This window comes from Anas platyrhynchos, chromosome 6 (genome assembly GCF_047663525.1).
Source record: "Anas platyrhynchos isolate ZD024472 breed Pekin duck chromosome 6, IASCAAS_PekinDuck_T2T, whole genome shotgun sequence".
Classification (NCBI taxonomy): Eukaryota; Metazoa; Chordata; class Aves; order Anseriformes; family Anatidae; genus Anas; species Anas platyrhynchos.
The window spans coordinates 4,049,272-4,061,670 of NC_092592.1; the positions used below are offsets into that span (position 1 = coordinate 4,049,272).

At 44.9% G+C, this 12,399-nt stretch overlaps 1 protein-coding gene across 6 annotated transcripts in view; it reads left to right on the forward strand.

The window, feature by feature from the left end:
- Positions 1-12,399, forward strand: part of RNLS (renalase, FAD dependent amine oxidase) — an 81,332-nt gene that overhangs the window by 52,454 nt on the left and 16,479 nt on the right. For 5 of the 6 annotated variants that reach the window (XM_072040269.1, XM_072040270.1, XM_027460201.3 and 2 more), the window contains exon 5: positions 6,935-7,108. The exons of the other annotated variant lie outside the window; for it this stretch is intronic. In XM_072040269.1, the coding sequence (XP_071896370.1) occupies positions 6,935-7,108 (174 nt within the window). The remainder of the gene's footprint in view (positions 1-6,934; positions 7,109-12,399) is intronic. 6 annotated transcript variants of the gene reach the window in all.

Below are 12,399 nucleotides of genomic sequence, written 5' to 3' on the forward strand. Positions count from 1 at the left end.
GTATGCTAGACAATTCCATGACCTGAAAGCTGTTTTTTTTTCCAAAGTGTTATTAAAATCATCTTAACCATTTTTGTTGGAATGGGAAAAATTAATAGTTATTTTGTGGTTTCATACACAACATTAAAACAACAGTCTGGTTTTCATTTAAACCAATAAAAGTACGGAAATTCAAAATGAAAGCTCTGTTAATGTCCTTAGATCAACTTGTTGTCCTTGTTAAAACATAAAAAGGATGAAACAAGCAAGAAACATCAGTCTTACAAATCAGTTCAGGTTTTTTGTTGTTTGATTTCAAACTTAACATCACTTTGTTGCCTGTCTTCTCAAGCTGTGTAAAATTCCTCTTCCCTGTAAATTTGCAGTAGTTTAGAATCCAGTGAACTACAGGGTGTGTTTTTTTGTTTGTTTGTTTTTTAAAGTAAGCAATAATTAAGTGAATTGGTTAGCAAACATACATCAGCAAATGAATTAATAAAATTGTTAATTTTGTGTTATAAAGCTGCATGCTTTGGACAATGTGTCTTTGGCGAGGAGGCACCGGGGAATTCCCTACAGATATCTGCCCCTGGAGACACCGGGACCAGACTCTGTTCCCAGGGGTGCAGTGAGAGCACCAGAGGCACTGGCATACCCTAAGCAGCCCAGGAATTGCCTGAACTCAGCTCTGACTCCATGCACGTTTAGACACGGTGCACCTGAATGTGCACAATGCAGATTGATACTGGCCAGGGCTGCAAAAACTTGTTTGTGGAAGTGGAGAGAGGAAAACGGTGTAGTGTGCTTCTTGTGTAAGGTAGAGGGTGGGTGGGTAACGCTGCAGCACCACCCCTTTGTTTCCGTCTCATTTCTTGGGACTGGTTCCCTTCAGTCTCTGGCTTATCTGTGGGGTCAGGCCCCACCACACTGAGTGTCAAAGAGCAATGCTTTTGGTGGGATATTACAGCTTTGTATTTATTTGCTCATTTATAGGACTTTTATATTCTTCTGAAGCACAGCAAGAATACGTAATGCATTGTGACTACTTAAAGGTTGGACTAGGTGATCTATGAGGTCTTTTCCAACCTAAATGATTCTATAATTCTATGATTCTGTTTATTATAGCTTGAAGAAAGGGGACTGGTGGTGATGGACTCCTCAAAACATAACTGTGCAGGGTCCTTACCTTAAAAAAAAAAAAAAAAAAGAGACATCCAAGTACATCTTGGGCAGACAGAAAGGCTGAATGCTGAGGAAACAGTGGCAGGCTGAAAGAGGATGCCACCCAACAATGCAGAGGGAAGTAGACATCAAAGCACAGAGTTGGTGGAAGCATTACAGGCCCTTCCCTTATTTCATTTGCCTCCATAGCTATTCCATGCCCAACAGCCAGAGGGCATCTGCTGTGCCACTGAGTTCAGCCATGCCCTTGCAGCCCTCACTTCTGAACTTACAGTAGGACAGAAATGACTAACACATGTCCCAGGCACTTGACTGTGCCTTCCATTGCGCGTTGTGTGTTTAGCTGCTGCCCTGTTTCCTGTCCGGGCTCTTGTGGTCTGCCAGGAGGAACTGGGACAAACCACTGCTGAATTTGATAATGTTGCTGTTGGGACTTGGCAATGAAGAGCTCCCCCAGACAGTTCCTGGATGCTGTCACCAAGTGCCTGTACTGCTGAAATCACAGCGTGAGAGGGGAGTTAGCACAGGCCAGGGAACATTTCCGCTAGGGCAGGATGTTCAAGGCCCTGCCACACTGGCATCCTTTTCTCTGGAACAGTCCTCCAGCAAGCCCTATATCCATGTGTAATCCCCTCCTCATTGCAGGCTGTGCCAAACGCAAAAAAATTCCATTTCTGGGGGATTCAGGAGCTGAAAGAAAGCTGTGGAAGAGGGGAAGGGTGGAAGAGGAAGGAGATGACAGCCTGTGGGAGACTTAGAGCACTAAGGAAGCCTGGCACCCAGTAGCCAAGGACTGCAAGCACACAGCTGCCAGTGTCCAGGTGAATGTAAAAGCTGTAAACGGCGTAAAAAGCTGGGATGGGAGCCAGTGCTCTGCTGCAGCCCAGGGTGGCTGCTCTGCCAGGCTGCACTGGAGGTTTGGCATGGAGTCCCTGCACAGCTAGGAGACGTCAGTGTGCTGGGTCCTAGGGGAGCAGCTGGCCTGGAGGAAGGCAGAATGCACCGTGGAAGGGCAGGTTGCATACAGGGCTTTCAGTGCTGATGATCCAGGCAGCATGTGCAGAGAGGAAGTCCACACGACGGTTCCTCAGCTAGGACATGATCAAGGTCAAGTGAGAAGAAATGTCTTTGAAGAGCACCTCTTGCAACAGCCACTTTCTTGTTCTTTCTGGAGTGTGTTATATAGAGTCATTCTTCCTTGGACAGTGTGTGTGTTTGTGTATGCTGCAGAAGCCCATTCAAGGCAGTTCCTGAGGTCCATGAGGAGGAATGGTCTACAGGGGGGTGTCCCTGCCCATGGCAGGGGGTTTGGAATTAGATGATCTTTAAGTTCCCTCACAACCCAAACTATTTGGTGATTCCATGATTCTGTGAATGGATCTTCCTTGAAAAGATCTAAGTCCAGGAGCAGATGTCTCCACACCTACTCAGAGGGGGCATTGAACCAGAGAAGGAAGAGTGGTTTCTTCAAAGCCCATTTTGCTCAGCTAGTCTTGTCTCCTGGGGCAGGCCTGTCTTTTGGCTTCCTCTGGCAAATCTACCACCACCTCTGGTGCCACATGCCTTATTTCTCCTCCTTTCCCCTCCTGGCTTTCATGGGTGGATCATTGCTTTTATCTGCCCCCCATGTTTCTCTGTCCCCAGAAGTATTTATGTTAAAATTCATGAAATCAGAAGTCTGCAGGTTTTGGGGGTTATTTCAAGGTTTATTTCAGAAGGGATTTGGGATGGCATCTGACTTCAATCCTCTGGCATGCTGGTGATTAGGTAAAGCCTGTGTGGGTGCAGAGGTGGTGATGGAGTGGGGGAGACCAGCCAGGAACCTGAGTTAGGATCAGCAGCACTCTGACATAAGGTCACATCAAGAGAGAGAGCAGAAAGCTGCCTCTTGGGTTAGTCGTCTTCATGATGTGGAGAGGAATAGAGTGGAGACATTACCGAAAAAAATAACAGCTAGAGAAACACAGGGAGGGAGCAGATACCCCATGGTCCCACATGACATCGTGATCTCCAAATTGGAGAGAGATGGATTTGATGGGTGGACCATTCAGTGGATAAGGAGTTGGCTTGAAGGTCACACCCAGAGAGTGGTGGTCAATGGCTCTGTGTCCAGGTGGAGGCCTGTGACAAGTGGTGTCTCCCAGGGGTCTGTCCTGGGACCAGTGCTGTTTAACATCTGTGTCAATGACATAGACGATGGAATCAAGTGCACCCTCAGCAAGTTTGCAGATGACACCCGGCTGAGTGGTGCAGTTGATACAACAGAAGGAAGGGATGCCATCCAAAGGGACCTGAACAAGCTTGAGGAGTGGGCCCACGTGAACTGAATGAGGTTCAACAAGTCCAAGTGCAGGGTGCTGCACCTGGGTCGGGGAAATCCTGGACATGCGTACAGACCGGGAGAAGAACTAATTGAGAGCAGCCCAGTAGAGGAAGAGTTGGGAGTTTTAGAGGACAAAATGCTTGACATGAGCCAGCAGTGCACACTTGCAGCCCAGGGTTGTGGATGCCCCATCCCTGGAGGTTTTTTAGGCCAGGTTAGATGAGGCCCTGAGCAACCTGATCTAGTGGGTGGTGTCCCTGCCTATGGCAGGGGCTTGGAACCAGATGGTCGTTGAGGTCCCTTTCAACCGGAGCCATTTTATGTCTCTATGACTATGACTCTATGATTCTGTGATTCTATGATATGCTCTGTTCAAGTGTCTGTGCCAGCAAACTTGAAGCTGGGATGTGGCCATCCCAGTTTGAGATGGCTGCACCCTTGAGTTTGCTATCAGGTGCTGGAGAATGGTCTCTTTACATTTACTAGTATAAACACAGCCCCTGCATGTTAAAACAGCAGCCAGACCCCTGCCGTGTTTTCTGCAGTATTAAAGAGAGTCCAGACCCATGCAGCCTTGATGCTGCTTGAGAAGCAAGCACACCAGTAGCAGTGGGAATGGACCTTGATGCAGACCAGCGGTGTGTAGGCTTTAAATTCAGTGGCAGTTGTTGCAAGGACTTCTCGATGTGAATGAATGTATTCTCAGATGTGCATCCCACAGGAAAACACTATGCCAGCACTGCTGGATACCTGCCCCTGGCAGGCATGGCATGACTCTGGAGTCCCTACGTTACGGCTCCAAACACAGAGGTTTGATTTATGGCTGTGGTTCCTAGAGTCTCACCTTGGTCCAGGAGGAAGTATCAGTTTCCAGAGAAAAAACATGCTGGCGTAGTATGCAATGAAGCTTTCCCAGTTACAAGTTTTGAGCAGCAGAATTAGTCATGACAGCAAGGTCAGTCATGCCAGTATTTTTCTTTGATGCATGTCAGTTGTTGTCACATGGAGGTGCCTGTGGCATGGGCAAGATATGCAGTCACACCAGGCTCCAGCTGGCAGCTCCAGGGTGGGGGTCTCCAGGCCAACCTGCTCCCAGCATGGCCACCCTTGCAGCTCCATCTGGTTGCTCAAGGTGCTGGCAAGTTGCAGCAGTACCCAAGGATGGAGTCCCCCTGAGGGACCATGTTAGTTACCCAGCATGGGACTTCAGAATCATAGAATCGTTTAGGTCGGAAAAGACCTCTAGTCCAACAACTAGACGTCCAAAAACTAGGTGTCTTTTCCAACTGGAAAAGACATCAAGTCCAACTGTTACCCTAGCACTGTCTAGTCTACCACTAATCCCTGTCCCTAAGCACCACTTCTACATGTCTTTTGAATATCTCCAGGGATGGTGGCTCAACTGCTTCCATGAGCAGTCTCCTTTTCTCCAGGTGTGGTGGTTTTACCTTGCTAGGCAGCTGAACTCCACCACAACCGCTCTCTCACTCCCCCTCCTCAGAAAAGGAGGGGAAGAAGAAAAGGAAAGAAACAACTCACAGGTTGAGATAGGGATAATTTTATTAAGGGAAAAATAATTATCAAGAGAACATTATTTTTAATTAAATAATTTAACTAAAGGGAAAGCGGAAACAGGAAAAAAAAAAAAGAAAAAAAGAAAAGGCCATGTGGAAGCACAGAGGAAAGAAATTACTCTCTACTTCCCACCAACGAGCAATGCTTGACCATGTCCTTGAAGCAGGGCCTCAACGCACATAGCCGTTGTTTGGGTGTACAGACGTTTTCACGAGAGCCCTGATCATGACAGGGCTGATCCCTGATGCATTCCCTATGTGGTTTGCTGCCTGTCAGAAGTGCACCAGTGGATGTAGCCATCAGCTGTTAATTTCATCATACAACACATTCATCATGTCAGGCTTGGCTAAATTTCACATCAAATTAAGCACCTTGATTGGTGTTCTTTTGCTTTTCGATATTGAATCTCTAAACAAGCTGATAGGGTTTGTAGTTTCATGTACGAGTGAAGACCATGAGACCTCCATGATGTTGTGTTCTTGCCTCTGCTACTCCAGCTCTCAGATGCTTTGGCCATCCGTGTTGTAGTACAAAGAGAGATGTGGTACCTAACTCCACAATGTCAAACTGAAGTGTTCTTCTTTGGCATGAAATAAAAGAGTATTTGAATGCATAGTGGGGCTAAAACTACTTTGGGCAGTGTTTTATGGAAACTAGAAAATTGAAGCAAAAAGCGTATCTTACTGTATTAGAAGATAGGAGAGTTAATCACATGAAGAAATGGATTCATAATTGTTCTGAAATTTTCTTAACTACCTTAAAATGCTTTCAGCTGAAGTAACTGGACTTCGCTTTGAACCCTTTGTGAGGTCTTCTCCTTTCTGAGACTTTCTCAGGTTGTCCCCACAGACAGATACTGTGTTGAATATATATATATATATTTAGGATAAATTCTTCACTAGTTTTCAATCACTAATATGCTAATAGTATGGATATGTCACTATAATCCAAGAATATAGTGCTAAAGTGCTATGCTGTAGAGATTTTTTCATTCATTTGAATTGCAACATAGAAGTTGCAGGGTGACTGTTTTTCCCAGAAATTCAAGAGTTCCTATGTTCTGTTCAGCCTGGAAAAGAGGAGGCTGAGGGGAGACCTCATCATGGTCTATAGCTTTCTCACGAGAGAGAGTGGAGGGGAAGGCATTGCTCTATTCTCCTTAGTCACCAGTGATAAGACCCATGGGAATGGTGTCAAGCTGTGGCAGGGGAGGTTCAGGGTGGATATCAGGAAGAGGTTCTTCACTGAGAGGGTGGCCGCTCACTGAAACAGGCTCACCAGGGAAGTAGTCACTGCACCGAGCCTGTTGGAGTTTAAGAAGCATTTGGACTGTGCTCTTAGTCACATGGTCTGAATTTTTGGGTAGACCTGTGTGGTGCCAGGAGTTGGACTTGATGATCCTTATGGGTCCCTTCCAACTTGGGATATTCTATGATTCTATGATTCTTTTTGATATGTGAAATTGTACAATCATTCACTTTATGTACTAGGGACAAACTGTGACCTCTTACTCACACCAAGAAATATGTATTCACATTTTGAGGAAAGATTTGAGAAAAAGTCACCTATCGTCAAATTTCTAATCAGAGGTGACTAGTGGAGAGATTCCACCCACCAAACTACCAACCACCAACAGACGGGGGAAGATTGCACGTGAAGGGGCTATGTTACATAATGTGCCATTAAAACTTCATGAAGAGGTGTCCCAGAAAAAGTATTGCAAAACACTAGGCTTAGTATTAGATTCTTTGTTTGAGCAGCCTGGACATTTTCAGGAAGGAATAAGCTTAACGACAGAATTCATACATCTAATGTTCTGAGAGAAAAGGAATTGTCTGAATTGTGTTTGGTTTTTGTTTTTGTTTTCTCCCACAGTAATTAATGAAAGGCAAAAGCAGCAACTGGAAGCTACAAGCTACTCATCCCGCTACGCTCTGGGACTTTTTTATGAAGCTGGTGTGTGTATTGATGTCCCCTGGGCTGCAAAGTACATCACCGATAATCCCTGCATACGCTTCATCTCCATCGATAATAAGAAACGCAATATAGGTCAGTGCTCCCATTATTTCCCTTAAAGATAGTGACAATAGAGGGTGTAGATCATGAAAAATGCTGTTTAATTGAGTGTTGCTATTCTGAACAGAGCAAGTATTTAACTCCAAGCTGCAGTGGATAGCAATTAATGTCACATTTGGCCTGTAATAAAATACACAATGAAAAGGGGAAGGTCCTCAGAAAATCACCACCCAGCACATGGTTTACATTACTGCATTTATGAAACCAGTGTCAGGGGATTCAAAACATCAAAATGTTGCTATTCCAAGAAAGAACTGGAGTTCCTTTGTTCAAACGTTGATTCACATACATGCCAATTTATCTCCCGTCATCCATTACTTTACAACTCCTGTTCTTTCCACTGAGCATGTTTGGAAGTAGTAACAAGTTATATAATTGAGGCTGTTCAGTCTAATTCACAGTTAGCTAGTTTGCTTTTATAATGACGGAAAATCCTTGAAATGGCTGCATGTTGTACAGCTGCTCAGTAAAGCTTGGAGAACATCCCACAACTCAGACACTTCTCATCTGTTTCTGGAAGATGGCAGTGAAATAGCTATATGTTTTATTTATTAAATGTACTTCATATACTAAACAGTCTGCTAAGTATGTTGGCATAGAGTATCTCAGGAATATCTGCTGGCATTTGAGTTTAATCAAGTACGTTTAACTTAACTTAAAATTAACTTAAAATTCTTCCCAATTCTATTACTTGATCACATTGTGATGGTTACCAAGTTTAGCCACATTAGTGAAGTGGGGGTGAAAATCTCTCCACCTTTGCAGTGACCTAAGAAGTACTATGATGCACTGCCACAGACTAAGGAAAGATTTCCATAATCTTATGCTGCTTAATACAAGGGATAATTTTTACACATTACGAAATTCACTGTGCTAAAGCATGTTTCAAGTTAGACCTAGGAAACTTCTGTTTCTAGTCTTCCTTGTTCAGTCAGGATTCACTGTAGTCCATAAACACCAGTGGTGGTAGTACCTGTTGGCAGGGCATTGCAAACCTTGCCTGTCACACTTATATCCAAGCACGCACACTGTTTCAGGTGTTGGGTACACATGATGAGAGCAATCTCTTCTCCCACTCAGAGCAGGACCATGCGAACACAACATCAGAGCAGCTGCACCTCGTCTAGCTGAGTTGTTTTTTTGTTTTTTTTTTTTTTTTTTTTAAAGCAGGATGCAGATACCCCACATCTCTGGGCACCTTTCCCAGGGCTGCACCTTCACTGGGGAAAGAGGTGTTTCTTCATCTGCAGTCTGAACTTCTCAAGGGTCACCCTGTGGATATTACAGCTTGTGTCGAATGCCCTTGCCAGTCAGAATTGCAGTGATTCAGGTTGGAAGGGTCCACTGGAGATTGTCTGGTCCTACCTCCCCTCAAGGTTTGAAGTTAGATACAACTGCAAAGTTGGATTATGTTGCTCAAGGCCCTGGCCTTTGAATATCTTCAGGGATGGAGATGGAGTGGGGCTGCAGTACTACTACTGCAAAGGCACACTGATGACTTCTGAACAATATGGACAACAAGACCTTGTCTGCAGAGCTGCTTTCTGTTCCCTTAGTCTCAGCATGTAGTATTGCATGGGCCAGCCCCCTTTCAGTTGCAGGGCTTCACATTTTCCTTTTTAAACGTCATCCTCTACTGTAGGGTCCCTCCACTGGATGCAGTCCTTCCTGAACTGTTCTATATGGACCTGTACCACAGGGTGCAACCCTTCAGGACAGGACTTCTTCAGCATGGGTCCCTCATGAGATGCAGCTCTGGCCATGAACCTGATCCACTGTGGGCTCCTCCATGGGCTGCAGCATGGAGATCTGCTCTGCCATGGGACCCATGGGCTGCAGGGGGACAGTCTGCTCCACCAGAGGCCTCTCCTCTCCACAGGCCACAGGGGAACTTCTGCTCTCATGCTTGGAGCATCTCCTGCCATCTTTTTGCACTGACCTTGGTGTTTACAGGGCTGTTTCTCTCACATTTTCTCACTCATCCCTCCCAGCATTGTGCTGTTGCACAATGTTTTTAAGCCTTGAATCTGCTCTCCCAGAGGCACAACCAGCATCACTCAGTGGCACAGCTCAGGCCAATGATGGGTCCATTTTGAAGATAGGTGGAGCTGCGCCAGGGGAGTTTTAGGTTAGATGTTAAGAAGAACTTCTTTACTGAAAGGGTTGTTAGACACTGGAACAGGCTGCCCAGGGAAGTGGTGGAGTCACCATCCCTGGAAGTCTTTAAAAGATGTTTAGATGTAGAGCTTAGGGATATGGTTTAGTGGGGACTGTTAGCGTTAGGTCAGAGGTTGGACTCGGTGATCTTGAGGTCTCTTCCAACCTAGAAATTCTGTGATCTGTGGTTCTTCTCTAACATGGAGATTTCCTTGTCTATTCTCACAAAGGCCACCCCTGCAGCCCTCCTGCTACCAAACTCTCCCCACATAAATCCAATGCAGCTGCTCTTAGATCCCTTGCTCCCTCAGCCTCCCCCAACCAGGTCCAACAAGCCCAGCTCCCTTCATCATCTCTCCTTCTATGCTGTGTGCTCCAGCCCTTGGGAGCTCTTCACGTTGTTTTTGTTCAGTGTTCCACATCCTCATTCACTGCAGGGGATAGGGACTATCTGGACACAGCACTGCAGGTACATCTTTGTGGGTGCCAAGTAGAGAGGGTTGATAAATAATTGAGATCTGCTGGCTGTGCTTCTCATGATGTGATTTGCCATCACTGGTGGCTTAAATACAGTGGTGGATCCACCATAACTTGTAGAAGAATCTTTTCAGAATGGTTTGTTGCATGGGGCTGTCCTTTGACAGATGCAGGACCTTGTGCTCCTCTGCGCTATGGTGATAATGGCATATGAATAAGTAAATTTCATGTTCAGTACCCCTTGCCCAATTTGTCTAATAGGGTTTGAGTGCCTGAGTCTGTGTATTTCCATTTAGAGCAGAGCCATGCATGTGTTTGAAGAAAAGTGAATCGTTTGGTGACCGCTCTTGCTTCTTGGTTGCTCCATTTCTGTATATCAGCATATCCCTACTGAGCATGATACAGGCATGCTTTCCAATCCTCCTGTGCTCAGCTGGAATGCTCACAGCCACAAATACTGCTCCAACTAACATGCACTGCTCTCTCATCCTAGTACTACTTTTCCTGGAACAAAGTTCAGATCAGCAAAACGCAAGTTCACCAAGAAAGACAGCACAGTCAAGGAGTCTGGTTGACTGTTTATAAGTCACAAGGAGGAGGGCCTTACGGGAGAGAAATCATCTTCAGTCGCTGGCCCCAGTTTGTTCCAATTTGCTCTTCTTGGAAAAATTCACTTGTATAAACAGATCTCTCCCATGATATGAGGGAAATCTCAATGAGAAAGGTATGTGTCAACACTGATGTTCTAGTAGTTTCTAGGTAGTTGTTAGTGCTATGTCCCAAATACTCTGGTTGAATTTCCTTTGGAACCATCAAAGATACTGCAGATAGCTATTTGATAATTTAATTATAATTACATATTCATTGCTCTCAGCGCTGGTGCTTTGAATCAACAGAAATGATCAGGTGAGGAAAAGATGGGTGATTTTCTCCTTTGGGCTGTGTCCTCCTCTTCTGCACAGCTAGAATCAGGTAGCTGGGGTGGACAATACTGGTAAGTGCTATTAACCATCAGGTACTTCCCATTAAACACAACAGTGGAGATGTTATCTGAGATGTAAGAAAATCTCCAGCTGCACATTGTCAGTAACAAGGAGACAATGCCAGAGAAAAAAAAAAAATCACTTTGCATCTGGCTTTTCTTACTCTCTTTTTTATGTGTTCACTATTGGCCCTTGCAGGAAGAAGCATATCAGAATGGATGCATCTTTGTTTTGGCCAGTTCAGACATTCCTTCATTTTCCATCTTTTCAGACCAATAAGCTAAATTCTTTGGAGAAACAGTAAAAGCAGGCTTTCACAGTGGTGAGTTTATTCATCTCTGCAATAACTTTGCTTCCAGCATAAGCTGCTGTTTCTGGAGGCACTCCAGGAGCTACTGGCACCCATCTGCAAAGAGGGGCACATCTAGAACAGCTGATCTGACCTGCAGAACATTTCAATAAGAGGAACAGCAACAACTTTTTTCACTCACTGTTTTTTCAGTGCCGTTGCTGATCTTTTAGCACAATGTTCCACTCACTCATCATTACCCCATTCCTCCATTCATAAACCTTCCTCATCTGAGGAAGATTATGGTAACAATGAAAATGTCAGTGTCCAGCAAGAGAAATCAGAAATGCTCAGACTAGGATTTACGTCAGAGTTCAGTGTCCTGGGTGAAGCGGATGAGCTTTTTCAGACAGTGATCCTTCCCCAACAGCCAGCACCTTAACGCATGAATGTCCCTTTATATTCAGTGGTGTGTATTTCTTCTGTGCCTGCCTGCATCAATCCCTCGATTACTTCAGTGTTAAGATGAAAATTAGCTTTGCTGCACATCAGAGGTGAATGCAGTGCTTATGAGGAGTACATCCTCAGCATACAGGGTAGTGTGGCACATCCTCAGCAAGATCAGTTTGTTACCAGAGGCGGTGAGTTTCAAATGGCTGGGCAGAGTGGCAGGTCTGTAATTCTCCAGAAATACAAGCCCTTTCCCCTGCCTTTCTTCTCTGCAGCACAGAAAGCCCAGGGCTGGCTTTGCAAGATGGCTGCACCTGTCTATCAGAGGAGGCTGCAGTTTGAGTGCTGCCATCAGTTGGCTTTGTTATGACTCTGACTAGTTCCTTACTGATAGCTATGGGTGACATCTGTTTTCTTCCCAGTTTATGCAGAGGAATCAGTAACAAAGCTGTTTCTCTGATGCTGCCATTAGCAGTGTAATTTGGAGCATTATAAGCCATTACCAGGCCTCTGAGAAGGAAGGCTTTTTGCATCAGCTGAGGATCTCAGCAGCTGATCGTAAAACTGTGTCTCCATCCACAGATGTAATGTGCTCAAAAGTTGCATAAGGAAGAGCCTACAAGAAGTGTATGTTGAATTCCCTGTGCAGTATGTATGAATATTAAATATTTGTGTGATTGGTTGCTTTAAACACCCCATCAATATTTATAACTGGTCAGGGGGATGGTGGGAATTCTTCAGTATAAATTATTTCAAACCTCATTTCTGCAATGCTGTAGTCTTTGCATCTCTTTGCATTTGAAGGACTAAAGATAGATGACGCACAACAATGGAAGCAGTTCCTTTACTTCTTTTGCGTAAGGATTGTGAGGTCGTATAATTTAGAGGGAAGATTTATTTTTTAGGTT